The sequence below is a fragment of the Myripristis murdjan genome, chromosome 11 (assembly GCF_902150065.1).
Source record: "Myripristis murdjan chromosome 11, fMyrMur1.1, whole genome shotgun sequence".
NCBI lineage: Eukaryota > Metazoa > Chordata > Actinopteri > Holocentriformes > Holocentridae > Myripristis > Myripristis murdjan.
In genome coordinates this window covers 23,958,617-23,974,658 of record NC_043990.1, presented here as the reverse complement: position 1 = coordinate 23,974,658, position 16,042 = coordinate 23,958,617, and the positions used below count along the sequence as shown (strand labels likewise).

General features: G+C 44.6%; 1 protein-coding gene across 2 annotated transcripts in view; it reads right to left on the bottom strand.

Annotated features, from left to right (window-relative positions):
* Positions 1-16,042, bottom strand: part of LOC115367629 (growth factor receptor-bound protein 10-like) — a 43,514-nt gene that overhangs the window by 2,304 nt on the left and 25,168 nt on the right. The window contains exons 1-11 of one of the 2 annotated variants that reach the window (XM_030063470.1): positions 14,387-14,441; positions 12,699-12,855; positions 9,843-9,958; positions 7,745-7,819; positions 6,830-6,967; positions 6,435-6,545; positions 4,175-4,273; positions 3,965-4,042; positions 1,244-1,360; positions 551-617; positions 231-318 (exon numbers count right to left, since the gene is read on the bottom strand). In XM_030063470.1, the coding sequence (XP_029919330.1) occupies positions 231-318; positions 551-617; positions 1,244-1,360; positions 3,965-4,042; positions 4,175-4,273; positions 6,435-6,545; positions 6,830-6,967; positions 7,745-7,819; positions 9,843-9,958; positions 12,699-12,855; positions 14,387-14,431 (1,091 nt within the window). In that variant the 5' untranslated portion in view covers positions 14,432-14,441. Of the gene's footprint in view, positions 1-230; positions 319-550; positions 618-1,243; positions 1,361-3,964; positions 4,043-4,174; positions 4,274-6,434; positions 6,546-6,829; positions 6,968-7,744; positions 7,820-9,842; positions 9,959-12,698; positions 12,856-14,386; positions 14,442-16,042 lie in introns of those variants that run through there. The other variant, XM_030063469.1, reaches the window with a different exon arrangement.

Genomic DNA, 16,042 nt, shown 5'->3' with positions numbered 1-16,042 from the left:
TAATATGTTCCAGTGTTGCAATAATCCACTGTGTCATGTTTAATGGCCCTCATTTCCTCAATTCTTATTTATATCCTTTCCTTTGCTGTGGCTTATTCTGCTACAATGACCAAAATTCCTCATGAATGAAACATCATTAAAGTTTAATCTACTCACTAAATCTAAATGCCACAGGGTAAAACCAGAGTCCCTTCCATCGAGCTGTTCAAACAAAGTTGCTGAGCTCTTACCCGTCTACTTGGCCTTGCTGGATGATCATTTTGTGAGCTTCCTCTCTCATGATGCGACCATGAAACCAGAGCTGTGTCCTGTGGATTACTGAAACACAAAACTACAGGATGAGACAAGGCCTCTGTTCTCTCAAGACTGTCTCAAGCAGCGCGTGTTCACAACCACTCTGAGTTAGCTTTGAATAGAAAACAAGAGTATCTGCATTAAAAAGTTCAAATGCACGAATCTCACACGGCATTTACACAGACTTAATGCTGCTGCTGAGCCAAAGCCAAAGTCCATAGAAGGTGATCAGAGTTGTGTTTCTTATCGGTCTTACCTGTGCTGAGAGAGGGTGGGTGCAGGGGGCTGGGACTGCCCAGGACATTCATACGCTGGCTCCGTTTCTGCATGGGAGAAAAAACACGGCAGCAATATTAGCCGTAAGAAGACGCCAACCAAAATCTGTGTGGTCAGCCTCCAGACCTCAAGCTGCGTCCTGACTTTGACAAATGCTGCTGCATTCATATCATAGAGAAATTACCCATTAAAACATTCTCTGATGGTTAAAAAGCAACAATTTGGAAGATTTTTGTTAACTTTGGTTTCGCAGGATCAGCAAATTTCTCTTTTATTGGGCAAAACTGCTACGCTTTCAATCACAGACCTGTGTCAGAGCAAGAGCTAGGATCACAAAATGATTTTATAGGATGAAAAATCAATCATTTTGCTGATTTTATTTGAAATGAACTTAGCATTACCTACATTTGTTTCCCCTGCTGTTCAGGGAAATCTGAGTGCACTGACAAAACCTCAGTTCCTAGGTAGTATTTACCACCTGACAGGTGATAGTGTCATCATCTACCGTTTTTCTCATATAAGACAAGCTCTCAACTCCCTCCATGCTCTGATACTGAAGTCTCCTACTTCCCCTGCTTATCCTAAATGCCTCCTCTCTCTCGCTACCTTTCTATTTCACCACTCTCCCTTCATTTGTCCCTCTCTCATATGCCCCCCCTCCCTCAGTTCTTACCCTCCAAGTCTGTCCCTCCTCCAGGGCGGCGCTCTGGGCCTCGACGGGGTTCTCGATGACGCGGCCGGTCCGTCCAGAAAAGTCCATGGCCACCAGGGAGTTTTCAGACACACTCCGCTGCAGAGGGACATGAGCGGACGGAGTGGGGGTGGGGGTGCAAGGGGGGGGGCAGGGGAGGATGGGGGTGTGTGGAGGGGGTGGCAGACATGGGTCAGAGGTCAAACAAGCCAGACACACTCACTGAGGCGTGACAAATCCTGTCTGCAGAGAGACCCACTTCAGTCAATCCACAAATGCCGTTCCAAAGAAAAGCACAAGCCCCTCCTGAGTTTCTTGGCTCTCCTGTTCATTTTTGCCCAATTGGTTTTGGTTGTGCCCTTTTTATAAAAATATAATGGCACAGGCCCATTTCCAGCTGAAAATAAATTAAACTAAACAACTGTGGCATTGAGGAACTGCTATAATAATTTGTATGCTTTTAATTAATCACTACTCCTGGGAAATACACACTTATATACTTGAGGCACGCTGAGCCTCAAATGTTCATTTCAACCTCTTTGTTAGGCCCCTTCTCTTAAAATATAATGATGTATTATGTGTCTAATGAAACTAAAACAGTTGTGCAAGATGTTGAGGAGTCACAGTCGTAATTCATAAGCAATTAAGTCATATTATTATAGAGTACGAGGCGATACTGGAGTTAAATGACTTCACTAAAACCACAAATACCCTTAGGATGAACAGCGCGAGCCTGGCTGCTTTAGCTCATTTCACACAATTTATTATAGCCTTCTCCAAAAGGATTGTTATTTTATTTATGTGCAAGACTTAATTCAACTGCACTCTACACACAGGGTTCCCACTCTCACTGGCACACTGAATTCAAGCATTTCTCAATGACATTTAAGGCTTTATTTGATACAAATTTAAAGTTTCCCTCAACTCAAAAATGTGTTTTTTATATGAGCTTGACTATGCTGACTTGTATCTGTGCAAAGTTTGTACCTACAGATGTGTTTTCACACTCCTCTGCTGAAGGTGGAGGTGTGTGTGACCCAAAGTGAGCTAGATTTGATACGTCACAAATCCAACAGCCAATCCTGTCAGCTGACAGGGTGTCGCTTTGCATATCATTAGCACCAGTCCTGCCAGTCGTGGTGCTGGTGCTGGACAGCTGGTCTGGTTTTGTTTTCAACAGTGAGACCAACTCGAAATGGCTGCTTCACATGAGCAAAATTATTGTAACTGAGAGATTCACTAAACAAGTGAAGTATGTTTTTCCATGGTTCGATTTTCAAATATGGCACAGTTTTCGTGACTGTGGCGGGACGAAACCTCCTCATTCTGTGAACAGAGCTCTGGTTGCAAGCTGGTGCGTGAGCAGGCAAGGGGGTGGGCGGGGACTATTTGCATATTCATAGATCTGCACATTTTTAATGACGGCAACATATACAGTTATATTTAAGGCACTGAGGGATGTTTTTCCATGGAAAAAAAACTTCTAAATATGTCATACTGATGGACAGAGATGATTTTCAGGGGGTTAATAAATGACTGGCGGGGAACTTTAGACTCAAAGACTCAAAATTGTTTTGAAGTGAGACTTCATAAAGGCTTCATGTTTCAGCAACGATCTTGTCCAGTCAAGAAATCCTGATGAAATCATTTTAAAACTGCTGCAAAGCAAATCTCCACCACAGTGATTTCCCCAGGGTGTGAGGATTGGTCCAGAGAGCTAAGATATGCTGAGAAATATGGGTGCTGCATTTCACTCAATCAAAGATTTATCAATCAAAAAATACTTTCAAGGCCATTCAGTCATTATCAGCAATTTTTTGAGGCCATTTAGGTTTTGCAAATCCAAAGACTTTCAAGAATTTTCAAGTCCTAGCAATTTACAGCAGTGTAGTTAAGTTGCTTTAGACATACTGATGCTCACGCAATGTTTTTACAGCTCACAGCTAAATCTACATTTCCATGACTGCATGAGCCCTTCAACTGTATTTACCGTATCAGCCAAGTGTGTTACATTGTTAAGACCCAATACAAGTGTTGTATAGAATCTAGGGATCTACTAATCCCTTTAAAATCTTTCCAAAGTAGCTTATAACACTCTTAAACACACCTTATTGTGTGAAGTAATCAGCCTCAGAGTAATGCCGCATACTGCACTGCACTGTATATGCACAAATACACGTATTCCTGTTTGTTATATGCAGATTTATCCCAACTTTTGCTCAGTATTTATGTGCATATGAAGATTATGCAAATGTTCATTGTTTTTATAATAAGTCTGGGCTAAGATGTTATGTGTAGGATGTACTTTCTGTTATAGAGTGTTGATTGTTTTATCAAGCGGCCTGCCAACACTGACCTGAATCTGGACCGTAAGCCAATCACTACACAACAGGCCCGGAACATTGTTTTGACCCCATTAACACAGGTCAAACCCAGCAACGATCACTCCGACGGAAATTCATTTCAGCAACATTTAATAAATCCCTCTTATGCAAAACACCAATCCAGCCAGCGGTCCTGTGTTTCCTCTTAAGCATCGCCGTTCGACCAAGGAGCGGGACCAGGAGCCACGAGGTGGACTGGTTTCTAATTCACCATCAGCTAATTAATGGATCAATGTGGATTGGCCTTGCCTGAATAGAGGCATTTAAGCAGGGTTGTAAGAAGGGGATCTCAGAGAGTAGGTCAAGAGCAGATCCTTACCACAGGCGCAGAGAAATGCGAGAGGTTAGACTTCTGCTGCTGGGGAACATTGTAGTTCTGATACAGTAAAATCCCGTACTGTGAAGACAAGAGGGAGGAAATAGCATTAACATGCCTTTCAAGGTGCTGGCAAATTGTTCTTATGTTCTTATGCAAGTCCTAGGCTCAGCTACAGCTATAATACTGCCACGTCAAAGCCGAGGGAAGTACCTTTAGCAGTCTGAAGGCAGTCATCCAGCAGGTCCTGCTCTGCTCGTCCTCAGCACACAGCATCTTCAGCTCCTTACAGTCACTCCTCACTTTACTGGGCTGTCAATCAAACAACAGTCATCAGGTCACTCATGGAATATTAAAGGGATAAGATACACATAATAGCGTTACCCTGTAAATTTCATGACTATGTGTTTTATGCAACTTTGTGAATGCGCCAAGCCAAACTGAACCCACTGTCATGGCATCATCAGCGTCTGTACGCCGATGATGCCTTGGTTTCCATTGATAACCTGCACCAGTAATGTTTGGATTGAAGTTGAATGCTAATGTTTGGTGCCAACTGATTGATTTGCCTGTTTTGCTCCATCAAAACAACAACAAAATGAAAAGAAATAGAAAGAAATGAAAAAGAAAAAAGAAAGAATGAACTAAAGAAAGAAAGAAAAGAATCAAAGTATTAACTACCAGTATTTTAAAACTACACTGGACGGCAAATTCAATATAATTCAACGGACTGACCAGATTTGTTCAATGCATACATGCATTAATTAATTAATTAATTAAACACAAAATTCAAGTAGCAACTGTTTTCCTAAGAACTGAGCTGCTGTCATGGTGGAAAACCCTCAACAACAGCATTTAGACCATCATGAGACACTTAAATCCAGCATGATAATACGCCTGCTGATAGTAACAGGCTACATGTGTGCATGCATATTAATGTGGAATATGATCAAAATGTCTCGTCTTGTCTTTTCTCATCAATTAATTCATGTTAGAGCCTTTGTTCCCCACTTACAACATGTAATCATGTAAACTGGATCACATCCACTATATGGAGGCTGAAACTGACAGATATGTCATTTTTAATAAAAAGGCCCATATCGGCCTGATACATATTGATCTAACTCTGGTGAGGATGATTGCAGCTTCATAGCACAGCATTGCTCTCTGTCCCTCCAGCAGTAAGAAAGCCGTTAGACACACCGCTCCTTCAAATCAACTCGTAAGGATGAATTCATCCACGTCTCCATGGTGACAATCCAACCACCCGCCTATCACACAAAATCCTTTACCCAGTCATACACAGTCACCCCTGCAGACAGCATCTGACATGCTTGTCAGTGTGTGTGTGTGTGTGTGTGTGTGTGTGTGTGTGTGTGTGTGTGTGTGTGGACAGGTAGTGTTTTAGCAGGCTGGATTCCCTGTCCCATCCCAGCTTATCCTGCTGGTCTTATCCCAGATCAGCAGGTGACCCACCATGGGTAACACTGGGAGCAGGACACACAGTGCTGAGTGTCTGTTCAAACTCCTGCTGGGTAGTGTTAACCTCCCTGCCCTCTGACACACACACACACACACAGCCAACAGCTACATCTATTACGAGGCTGGGTTAGGGTTTTATTAAGATCACATATCAGCTAATCAGCGGATGTGTATATATAATGGATTTGATCCAGTTTGACTGATTACCTATTTTTGTAATATTGGTAAATACTACACTGGTCAATGGAAAACAGTTAACCTGAATTGATTAACTGATTAATAAAATTTGGACTGGATTCTACACAAGTATATATGAACATGGTGATTATGATCATTGCTTTCCTGGCTTTCCCAGAGGTTTTGGTGTCATTTTTTTTTTTTTTTTTTCAGATAAAGCCTGTTCAGACTTAAAGATACTGAATACTGATACTGAAAATTAAATATTGTTCATCAACAACATCAATCAGAAATTCATCTGCAGACAAAAAAAAAATCATACAATATGAATTATCCATCCATTACCTACGACATATAACACACAAACATACTGAACTACCAAAAGTCATTTTAAATGTTTGGTGTATTGTAACATGATTAACATGAACACTGCAAAAAAAAAAAAAAACCCTCAGCACTTAATTCAACTGGTACTGAGTCTGAAAGTGCTGTTTCCCTCAAAACAGGTGCTAAACTGTGCCAGCACAGAGAGGTAAATCCACTTCAGTGTCTGGCTCACTGGGAAACAAGTGGCTACAATTTAAAACAAGGCAAAATGAGAGCTAGCACTTTGCCTGGAACAAGATAATAACATACAATAATGACGCAGGATTCAAAAACAAATTTGTGGAGCAAGTTGATTGGGACCGGGTGGAGTGACCACATCCCACTGGAAGATTTATTTGTTTTACTGTCTAAGAAAAGCAATCGTTTATACTGGATTCAGTGACTTGCTGCGGTGGATGTTTTGCCCCATCCAATTCCTGCATTTTACCTTGATGCAGAACTGGTAATCTGTCGGGGCGTTGTGGAGTTTCTTGCCGGTAATGATGGTGAAGACGTTACTGTCCTCCAGATCTGCCAGCAGCTGCAGATGTCTGGGCTCCTGTCCAGTCAGAGGGAGGCGGAGGTCGGGGCAGGGGAAGGGGAGGACATGTCAGCCACAATATGAAGAGAAGGAGGGATTAGAAACAGGTTTAAACCGCTTCGTCGTACATCCTGCTAATATTGGCTTGGACACTGAATTTCACACACACAAAAAAAATCAGCAGGATGACAATTAAGATGCAAGTCTAGCAATCGCTTTGGTCCCCTTCATGCAAGTCATTCATTCCCAGCCTGTTTTAAGTTTGCTGAATGCCCTCAATCAATAAAACACAGTTTGAGTACCTTGGACGTTCCTTTAGTGGAGTAGTAGAGGCCAGAGCGCCGCAGGAACATGTAGAGCTTCTTCCAGGATTTGCGTCCAGGCTCCTTCACGTACAGATAGCCTTGGATCTCTGGACAGCTGCTGGAGTTTAGGAAGTTCTGCAAGTAAACACACACGGCAACGGTACCACTCAGTGAAATCCTTATGACTCAAAACGCCGGTGTTTTTCTTGCTTGTGTCCTGAAAATGACCTGCTGCTAGGTTTTGTGAAATCCATTCAAAAGCCAAATATTTTTTTTATAATTGTCAGAAAAGAAAAAAATGGGCTAAAGGCTCAGTTATAGAAAGGTTTACGTTAGTTTAAGAGTTATAAAATTATAAAGAGTTAACTAGTGGCACACCAGTTAGGGAGGGAAGGACTGTTATATTTGCAGAGAGATGGTCATAATGTGCTATTTTATGTGAACCTACTGGCACAAGATGCACTATTTTCAGCACAAACTCATCACCAGCTTCAGTGAGGAGAAACTCACCACTCTGCTGCAACATCAGCCTTCAACACGGGAAAAACCAGTGGAAATGTCCTTTTTGAAAACTTTTTGGAATTTTCAGTCCAATAGTAACGGTGCTTTCTTACAGGTTTTATTAATTGAAACAAGTTTAATATGAAAAAACTGTCCTGGCCAATGATAAGAAGCTGCAGCACAGTGTCATTTTGGTGGTGCTATTTGCGGCTCTAAATGATGGCTGTCGACATTTTAATACGGTTTGCGTTGAAAAATATCAAACCTATCCTTTAAAAAGCTGTATCGTGTGTATGATACGGAAAATAAGCTAAGAAGGTCACAAAATATCTTTTTGTCATTTGGCTGTGATTTTAAAATGAGTTATGCTTTGGGTTTGAAAATGGAGATAATTATGGAAACCGGCCTCACCTGCAAGAGCTGTGACTGTGGGATTGAGCCATCAGACTCCTGACACCAAGCCACCATCTGCTCTGGAAAGAAATTCTGGGTGGAAAAACACACAGAGAGCAATGGATGAGTGACAGAGAGGGAGAGACTATAAACTACTTGGTGTATATACAAACTCAGCAGCACAGGGTTGGGTTTCTGTATGCAGAGGATGCCTCCCTCTCTCCCTGTGAGTGTGTCAGATGAGCACAAGGACTCAGAGACAAAGCTGTGGGAGTGGTGGGAGCGAGCGAGGTAGGGAAAGAGAGAGAGAGAGAGAGAGAGAGAGAGGAGGGAGGGAGAGCGAGGGCACTCCAGCCTGGGAGTAGATGCAGTATGATCTCACCCGCTGATGTAATCCCCTTTAGCCGGCAGCGCTACTCTTAGTGTGATTGACAAGCCGTGGCCAGCGCTCCGGTGTTTTACTGTGCTCATTACCACAGAGCTGAGGTCACTTGCTGGCTGTGACACACACCTAAATCACCTCGGCAATAACTTCCCCGTATACCCGGAGTGTAACAGCAGAGAGCCACGCCGCACGCTCGCACAGCAGCAAAACATGCCACGCAAACCGTCTGCTGCCAAGCTGGGAGCCGTCATTATGCCATCCTCAAAACGAGCGAAGCCTCGAAGGGCTGAACGATTCAGCTCCCGCTCTGATCCAAAGCAACAATGACTGACCCAGCAGAATAAAATCTGACTTATGCATCATATTTGGGAAAAAAAAAAAAAAAAAAAAAAAACATCAAGAAAATGGCAAATGTCCATCCATTAAAGGTACATAACATGATAACACTGTAATCTACTGAGAGTGTGTTGTGAAGGGTAAGAGTCATACATTTAGTTTATCCAAGACATTATCTAGTTAATATTTTGCACTTCTGATATGATGAATGTGAATGTTTGTGTTATATGTTTATTGCAGAACTGTTCAGTGTTAGGTTATATATGGGAGGTCCTTCATGACCACATCACCGAGTTTGAATGTTTGGCCCATTTACTACAATCTCCCCACTTTTTACATCACAACAAGCTGTTTTGCAAAGCAGGCTGAGGTGCTAAAGATTTAATCAAAATAATCAATATCAATATCAAATTTGACTTTTTGGCTGCTACAGCTACTTGATAATGTTCTGCTTCTGTGGCTAACAATGTCGTCACCATTCATCAACCACATAATGTCATCACTGTGTCAACTGTATTCCTGGGGGCTATTTAAAGGTGGAGAGACCAAACACTAATCTCTGTAAACAGACTCTACACATGTACAGATTTGGAATCCATAGGGACAATAGTTTGGGATTGGACGTGTACCGGTTTCCCTTTGTATTCCAAGGAACACCTACAAAAAGTATTCATTTTTGTGTTTTGTTTGAAGAGACGACTCGTGTAATAAAGAAAATGGAAACGTTAATGCACAACGGAAACAGAAGCGAACAGCCAGCAGCTCCGCCAGAAGCCCTGAAAAACTGGCCGGTGAGCCCCAGACGGCAAATCGCTGTTGGCTGACAGGCGATGGGCCTCTGAGATGGTCAAAACACAACAGAGCTGCTGCTTTTAGGGAAACTAATGTGGACGACTTTATTATGGCGATGGAATACTGGTGTGAGGAAAGTTTGAAGTCTCTGAAAGTTCATTTTCATGTCGTAGTGGAACGACTGGAAACAAATGACTGGAAAAAAAAAAAGGGAGGAGAGTGATATGGCAGTTCCAAAATACGACTGTTTGCTTTGGGAAAAGATTATCAGATCCAATTCCACACAGTTGGCCTACATATGTGAATATTATGGATACTCATTCATATACCATATTCCTTATGGATCTATTCAAGATCAGTTTTGGCATAGTGGAGGCACTGAGTACCTGTAAATGATTGCATTGAAATGGTCAAACGTAACGACACTGCACATCAGCTCAAAATTTTAGTCATCAGCAACTTCAAAAAATATCACCATTAAAATAAACAATTCAGCTGAATCCAGTTCCAGTGTGTGTGTGTGTGTGTGTGTGTGTGTGTGTGAGAGAGAGAGAGAGAGAGAGAGAGAGAGGCTAAATGAGTCAGAGGCGGTGAGAGGCTCACCAGGGGGTTCCTGAAGAATTCATATTTGGCATAGTTCTTCCTGAAGAGGAATTTACTGTCACTGCTCATGGAGGCCTGGACCTGAACCACCAGCTCATGGTCCTCCAGACACCGCTCTGGGGAGAGAGACAGGGAGACAGACAGAGAGAGACAGAGAGACAGAGAGAAAGATCATCAGCTGTTCACTTCTGTTACCTGTGGAGGCAGAGATGTAACCCAGATTTTTAAAAATATTAATAACAACTGACATTTCATTTGACAGCTGCCTTGTAGTCTGAAATAAATGATCATGTTAGAAAACCACAGCTAGTAGTAAGTAAGTAGTACTGAACTGGTGTATTGTAGATGATGACAGCATCATTTAAAAGGTGCATTCGGTAAAACAGCATGTTGTCTTCTATATTGTTGCAGCTTGTCCCTATTTCTATTATAAAAAATTAAAAATAAAAATAAATAAAAATAAAACCTTTTTTTATTTAAATAAAGAAAAGTTTGATAGCATTCTTTTTGTCAGATGGAAACTCATGGCTAACATCATAGCAAGTAGTACTAAACTGATGTTTAGTAGCATTATTTAAAGGTGCACTAATGTATATTGTCTTCTATACTGTCGCTATATTGACCCATTTTTTTTAAATCGCACAAATTTTTATTTGCAAAAAATCTGACAGCTTTCATTTAGTCAGACATAAATATTTACAATGGATTTTCATTGTTAACATCACAGTAACTGATGTAAGTTAGATGAAAACAGCATGAAATTTGAGGGTTGGGTTTGACTAACTGATAATCTGCAGGCTTATTCCATGTTTTCTGTCAGCTGAGTCGAAACAATCCTCATTACGATCAACCCTCAGTTTTGCATAGCGCACCTTTAAGAGGAAAGAGCATAATGGAACAAGCCATTGCACTGAAGATACAGCAGGATTTTTTTTTCTTTTCTGTTTTTTTTTTTTTTTTTTTTTTTTTTTTTTTTTGCACTGATTATTTTCCCCCAAACGACCACCGACATGGTGCCGCAGCTTACTCACATTATTATTTTTATTCACCGGTGTGCAGAACTGTGGCACTGCAGGTTAACAGTGACACAGCAAAAAATAAAAATATATGTGCTGGATTACTGTGACCGAGAGAAAAGAAAGGGGGAGGGGGGGGGGGGGAGAGGCTGATAAAGGAGGGGCTGTGAGAGGAGGGAGCACTCAGAGGGAGGCAGGGGAAGGAGGTGAAGAGGAGAGGAGGAAAAAAGCGGGATGAGATGGAGGGGGAGGGGGGGGGGCATTGCAGGAAGATGATGTCATGTATTTAGGCTGATTGCTGAGAGCAGCGAAGCCATAAGCAAAGTACAAGCCACAGGGACACACAACCACACATTAAGAGCTCACTCAGACCCAACCTTCCCACTGTGTGCCACATAGGCCCAATTACTTTCTCTCTCTCTCCCTCTGTGTGTGTGTGTGTGTGTGTGTGTGTGTGTGTGTGTGTGTGTGTGTGTGTGTGTGTTCGCGCGTCCTTGTTTCTCCCTTTTCTCGAAGTTGAGGGCACATGATCTCGGAGCGCAGCCGATTAGAAACTGATAGTGACAGGATGTTCCAGTTCTGCATGAACACACACACACACACACACACACACACACATGTGAAATGATAGCAACTAGGATTTAGCAGTAATTCCCCCCCTCTTCCAGATTAAGTCAGACAGTCACAGTTTTGTTAAGAGCGCACTCACTCACACACACACACACACACACACACACACAAACACACACACACTGTGCAACAGACATTTTACTGAAACTGTAGTCAGAGTTTATACTAAAATAAAGTGCTGGCTGCAGTTTTAGGGGTGGAAATGGTTGAGCTACATCCATGTGTGTGTGTGTGTGTGTACGTATGTGTGTGTTTGCGTACGTGCATGTGTGTGTGTGTGTGTGTGTGTGTCTGTGCACCCTGTCTGCTAGCAGGGGAATTTCCTGTGGAGGGATAAGGACAGACTGATTGGCTGGGAAGGCTAGGGGCTCGTCCAAAGGAGACCTGTGATTGGCTCCTTGCTGCTCTGGTATGACGCTAAGTCCAGGCCTCTACACCCCACCCTCCCCCACCCTCCCTCTCTCTCTCTCTCTCTCTTTCTCTCTTCATCTCTCTCTCTCTCTCTCTCTCCCCCCCTCCCTTCCTCTCTTCACCTCACATTCCATCTCTCCAGTGCACTTTTTTCCAGAAACGCCGATCAAGCAGCAAAGCACAAAGCGATCCTTTGACTCTAAAAATACGACTCGGAGCAGGAAAAGCCTCACCGGGGACAAAGAGCGACACACACAATAAAGTAAAGAAATATAGAACGCTCCGAAAGGCACGGAGCAGGAGTGAAGCACGAGTCTCCCCCTTTTTTTTTTTTTTTTCCCCCCCTCGGAGCGTATTGAGGAATGTGAGCGGAACATGGAAAACGCTTAATCCTACGACCACCGCAACACCCCCCCCCCCTCCCTGAGTCATATAGGAGGCATACGAGCACTCGTGCCATGCTCAAGTGAACATACACACTGGGGGTACACACAAGAGAGTATCCCCGCCCATGCACAACCACACAATAGGAGTACAGACACACACCGAACACATGCACACAATGCATGACTCGTACAGAGATGTAGCAGAGGGTAAACTCACTTTAACTCGTTTTAATTTGCGGAACAACCCTTTAAACGCCGACATAAGTCATTTCATAGCGTATGTTCGAGGAAAGTAGCATGAAACTCATTGTGCGCTGCGTGAAAATGGAGACTTTTTAAGCGGGCAAGGCTTTTCTGCAAATATTGAGTGATTTTTTTAGATGTCGACATCCAAACCGTGAGCACGTCCATACCGAGGCCGAGGATGGGGTGGTGCTCCACCAGCGTCCAGCAGTTGTCGTCCAGACAGTGGCTCTTGTAGACCAGGAGCTGGCAGACGTCTCGGGCCGTCATGTCGGCCGGGATCTCCACCACTTTCCCGGCCCCATCCTCGCTCCACACCTTCACTATCTGCAAAGACACAGAAAAGGCGAAAACGCATGAACAGATGTGGGAGCATGCACAGAGGAGCGACGGAGGTCAGATCCTCGCAGGCCGGGAGACGTGGGATAAGGGTTGCATTGGCGTGACGCATCATGTGCCACTTCCAGGAATTCAGATTCAGAAAAAAAAAAAAAGCGAGGATGCACACAGTTCAGAGGCTGCCTTTACCTCCACAAGCAACTCTTTGGTCAAGTCCATCGCCTCTGAGAAGTCCTGATCACATTGTTTCGGCGCTCTGACTTGAAATGCAATGCTAGCCGCTTAGGAAAAAAAAAAAAAAAAAAAAAAAAAAAAAAACAGAAGGGAGATGTGGAGGAAGGTCGGCCGGCCCCAGGACTGTCAGTTCAACCCTTTTGTCCACAGCTCATACACGAACACACACGCACACACACACACACATCCAAAAGCACATTGATACGAAACCAGAACATCCACAGTGGGACAGAAAAAGTTCATATGCACACATACTTGCACATGCACCCGTATTTGCACATGTTTCATCTTAAATATGCCTCCAGTCTTAAAATATCACTGGGAGCAGCACGTCGGTGCGTTTCGCAGCCAAAGCGCCTCCCATTGTTGCGCCATTTTGACCCATTTCGACGGACTGCCCCAAGCGACATTTCAACTGCGAGTTTCTCCACAGATAACCACAGAGCAGCCGCCTCACACGGCTGTAAACGCAGATTCACACACACACACACACGGACCGGGGACAGACCCATGCGAGGCTCGCTCCCTCGCACAAGGTGACACACACACACACAAATATGCGCAAATGAACATGTAAAAGTGCGGGGCGAACCACAAGGACAACTTGGATCACCTTCCAGGCATCGCAGAGTGCAGTGTGTGTGTGTGTGTGTGTGGAGTGTGTGTTGGTGTTTGTTCGGCGCACGCCCCCACACTGGATCTGTTGAGCGTTCAGTTCGCCCTGCACTTTGCGCAAATCCAGCGGAGGGCAACTGTTGAAAATGGCACAAAACAAGGCCCAAAAAAAAAAAAAAAAAAGCCGGTGCTTGGGTGGGTGGGTGGCAGGGTGGGGAGGGGGGGTGAGCGCCCGGGGTGGGCACGGAAAGTGAAGTCGAACAACGGCACGGCGGCATGGAAACAACACGGGACGGCGAAACGACAAGCGACAGCGGCCGCGAAATGACATTTTAAAAAAACGAGACAACAAGCAGGGGGAAGAAAAAAAGACCACAGGATCACCATCACCGGCGGCACAGCAGGAGCCCCGGACGCTACGAGAAAACGACGTCACAGCTCTCCCTCACCCCGCACAACCTCCCCCTCCCCAACGCCAAAAAAAGAAAAAAAAAAAAGAAAAAAGTCATTTCACGATGCACGAGAAAGTTGGAGTGGAAAAACGTCAGAGAGGGCGAAGAAAACGCAGTTAGGACCTCATCACTCAGCGGGGACAAAACACAGAGACGGAGCGCACGACAGAAACAAACACACACATACACACACACACACACACACAGAAGTCTCTTACCTCCACAGCCTGAAAGAGGCAACAGTCTGGAGAGCAGGATGGCATTTTCACACTGAGACGCTCTCCAGTGACACAGAGACAGAGAGGGAGAGAGAGAGAACGAGAGAGAGAGAGAGGGTGGGGGGAGGGAGGGAGGGAGGGGAGGAAGAGAAGGAGGGAAGGAAGTCGGGAAGAGCGAGAGAGAGAGAGAGAGAGAGAGAGAGGGAGGGACAGATTGGCAAGGAGAATGCGAGAGAGGTAAGAGGCGAGGAGGAAGGGGGGGTGACAGAGGAAGGACGAGAGAGAGAGAGAGAGAGAGAGAGAGAGAGAGAGAGAGAGAGAGAGAGAGAGACAGCCTGCCCCTTCTTCTCTTGCTGGGCAGGATAAAGGCTGAGCTGCGAGGAGTGGTATGAGCCGGCGCTCCTCTCCTCCTCCTCCCTCCTCCTCCTCCTCAGCCAGTGGATTAACCCAGTGTGGGATTTTTAAACGGTGAGCTGCTACCTGTCACGTACCCTCTCCTCATCAGACCTGCACCGGCCGCGCTCAGAGCCCCCCCACCCCTCCTCAAACCAAAAAAAGAATTAAAATACCAGATTTTTCCAGCAACTCCTGCAACCAAAGTAACAGATTCCCTCTCTCTCTCTCTCTCTCTCTCAGTTAGTGCAAGCACGCCCACAGCCGCACACACACACACACACACACACACACACAAGGATAGAGAGAACGAGCTCAGGGCACTAAACTACTAAACGAAGCACCGGAGCGCTCACACTCACACACACACACACACACACACACACACACACACACACACATCTAGACATACAACCACTAATTCTTATGCATCTACTGACATTTCCTCAGAGCCGCCTCACGGTTTCAATTTCTCCCTCACAAGGGGGAAAAAAAAAAAAAAAAGAGAAACACAAAGTCCACCCACTCCCCTCCCCTCCGTCCTTTTCCTCCTCCTCATCTTCCTCCCCCTGCTCTTCCCCCTCCTCCTCCTCGTCCCCCTCCTCCTCCTCCCCCTCCTCAGCTGTATGTGAAATACTAGGCGGGAGTGTTTGGACCGGAGCAACACGTGTAACGCACCGCTGATTGCGGCGGCGAGGTTTCAAAGTCGGGAGTCGGGAGAGGGAGAGAGAGAGAGAGAGAGAGAGAGAGAGAGAGAGAGAAAAAAAAGGTCCTTTCAAGATTCAGTCCAGATCGTGTGTCAGGCGTAAAGGGGGGACGGGGGAGGGAGCGGGGGGTTTGCAAGGGGCATTGCTCAGCGATTCTGCCCGGCCTCAGGAGAGGTGGAAGAGGGGGGGGGTGGGCGACATAAAGAAAGACAGGAGAGAGAGAGAGAGAGAGAGAGAGAGAGAGGCAAGGAGGAATGTCAGTAATGCAATACTGAGTCATAATCAGGCTCATGTGCGGACTGGGCCAACCCAGCTGGCCCTTAATACACTGTGCATGAGAACTGTTAGCTACACACACACACACACACACACACACATATACACACATATACACACACACAGAAGAGGAAGAAGAAATGTAAGCTATGCTAACCGGCCCCAGCCATTTTTTGACTTCAGCGGCCGATGGATTTTTTCAATTTCATTTTATTTTTACTTATTTATTTATTTATTTATTTATTCGTTTTTGGACTCTCAGCCAGCAATTTTACAGCTG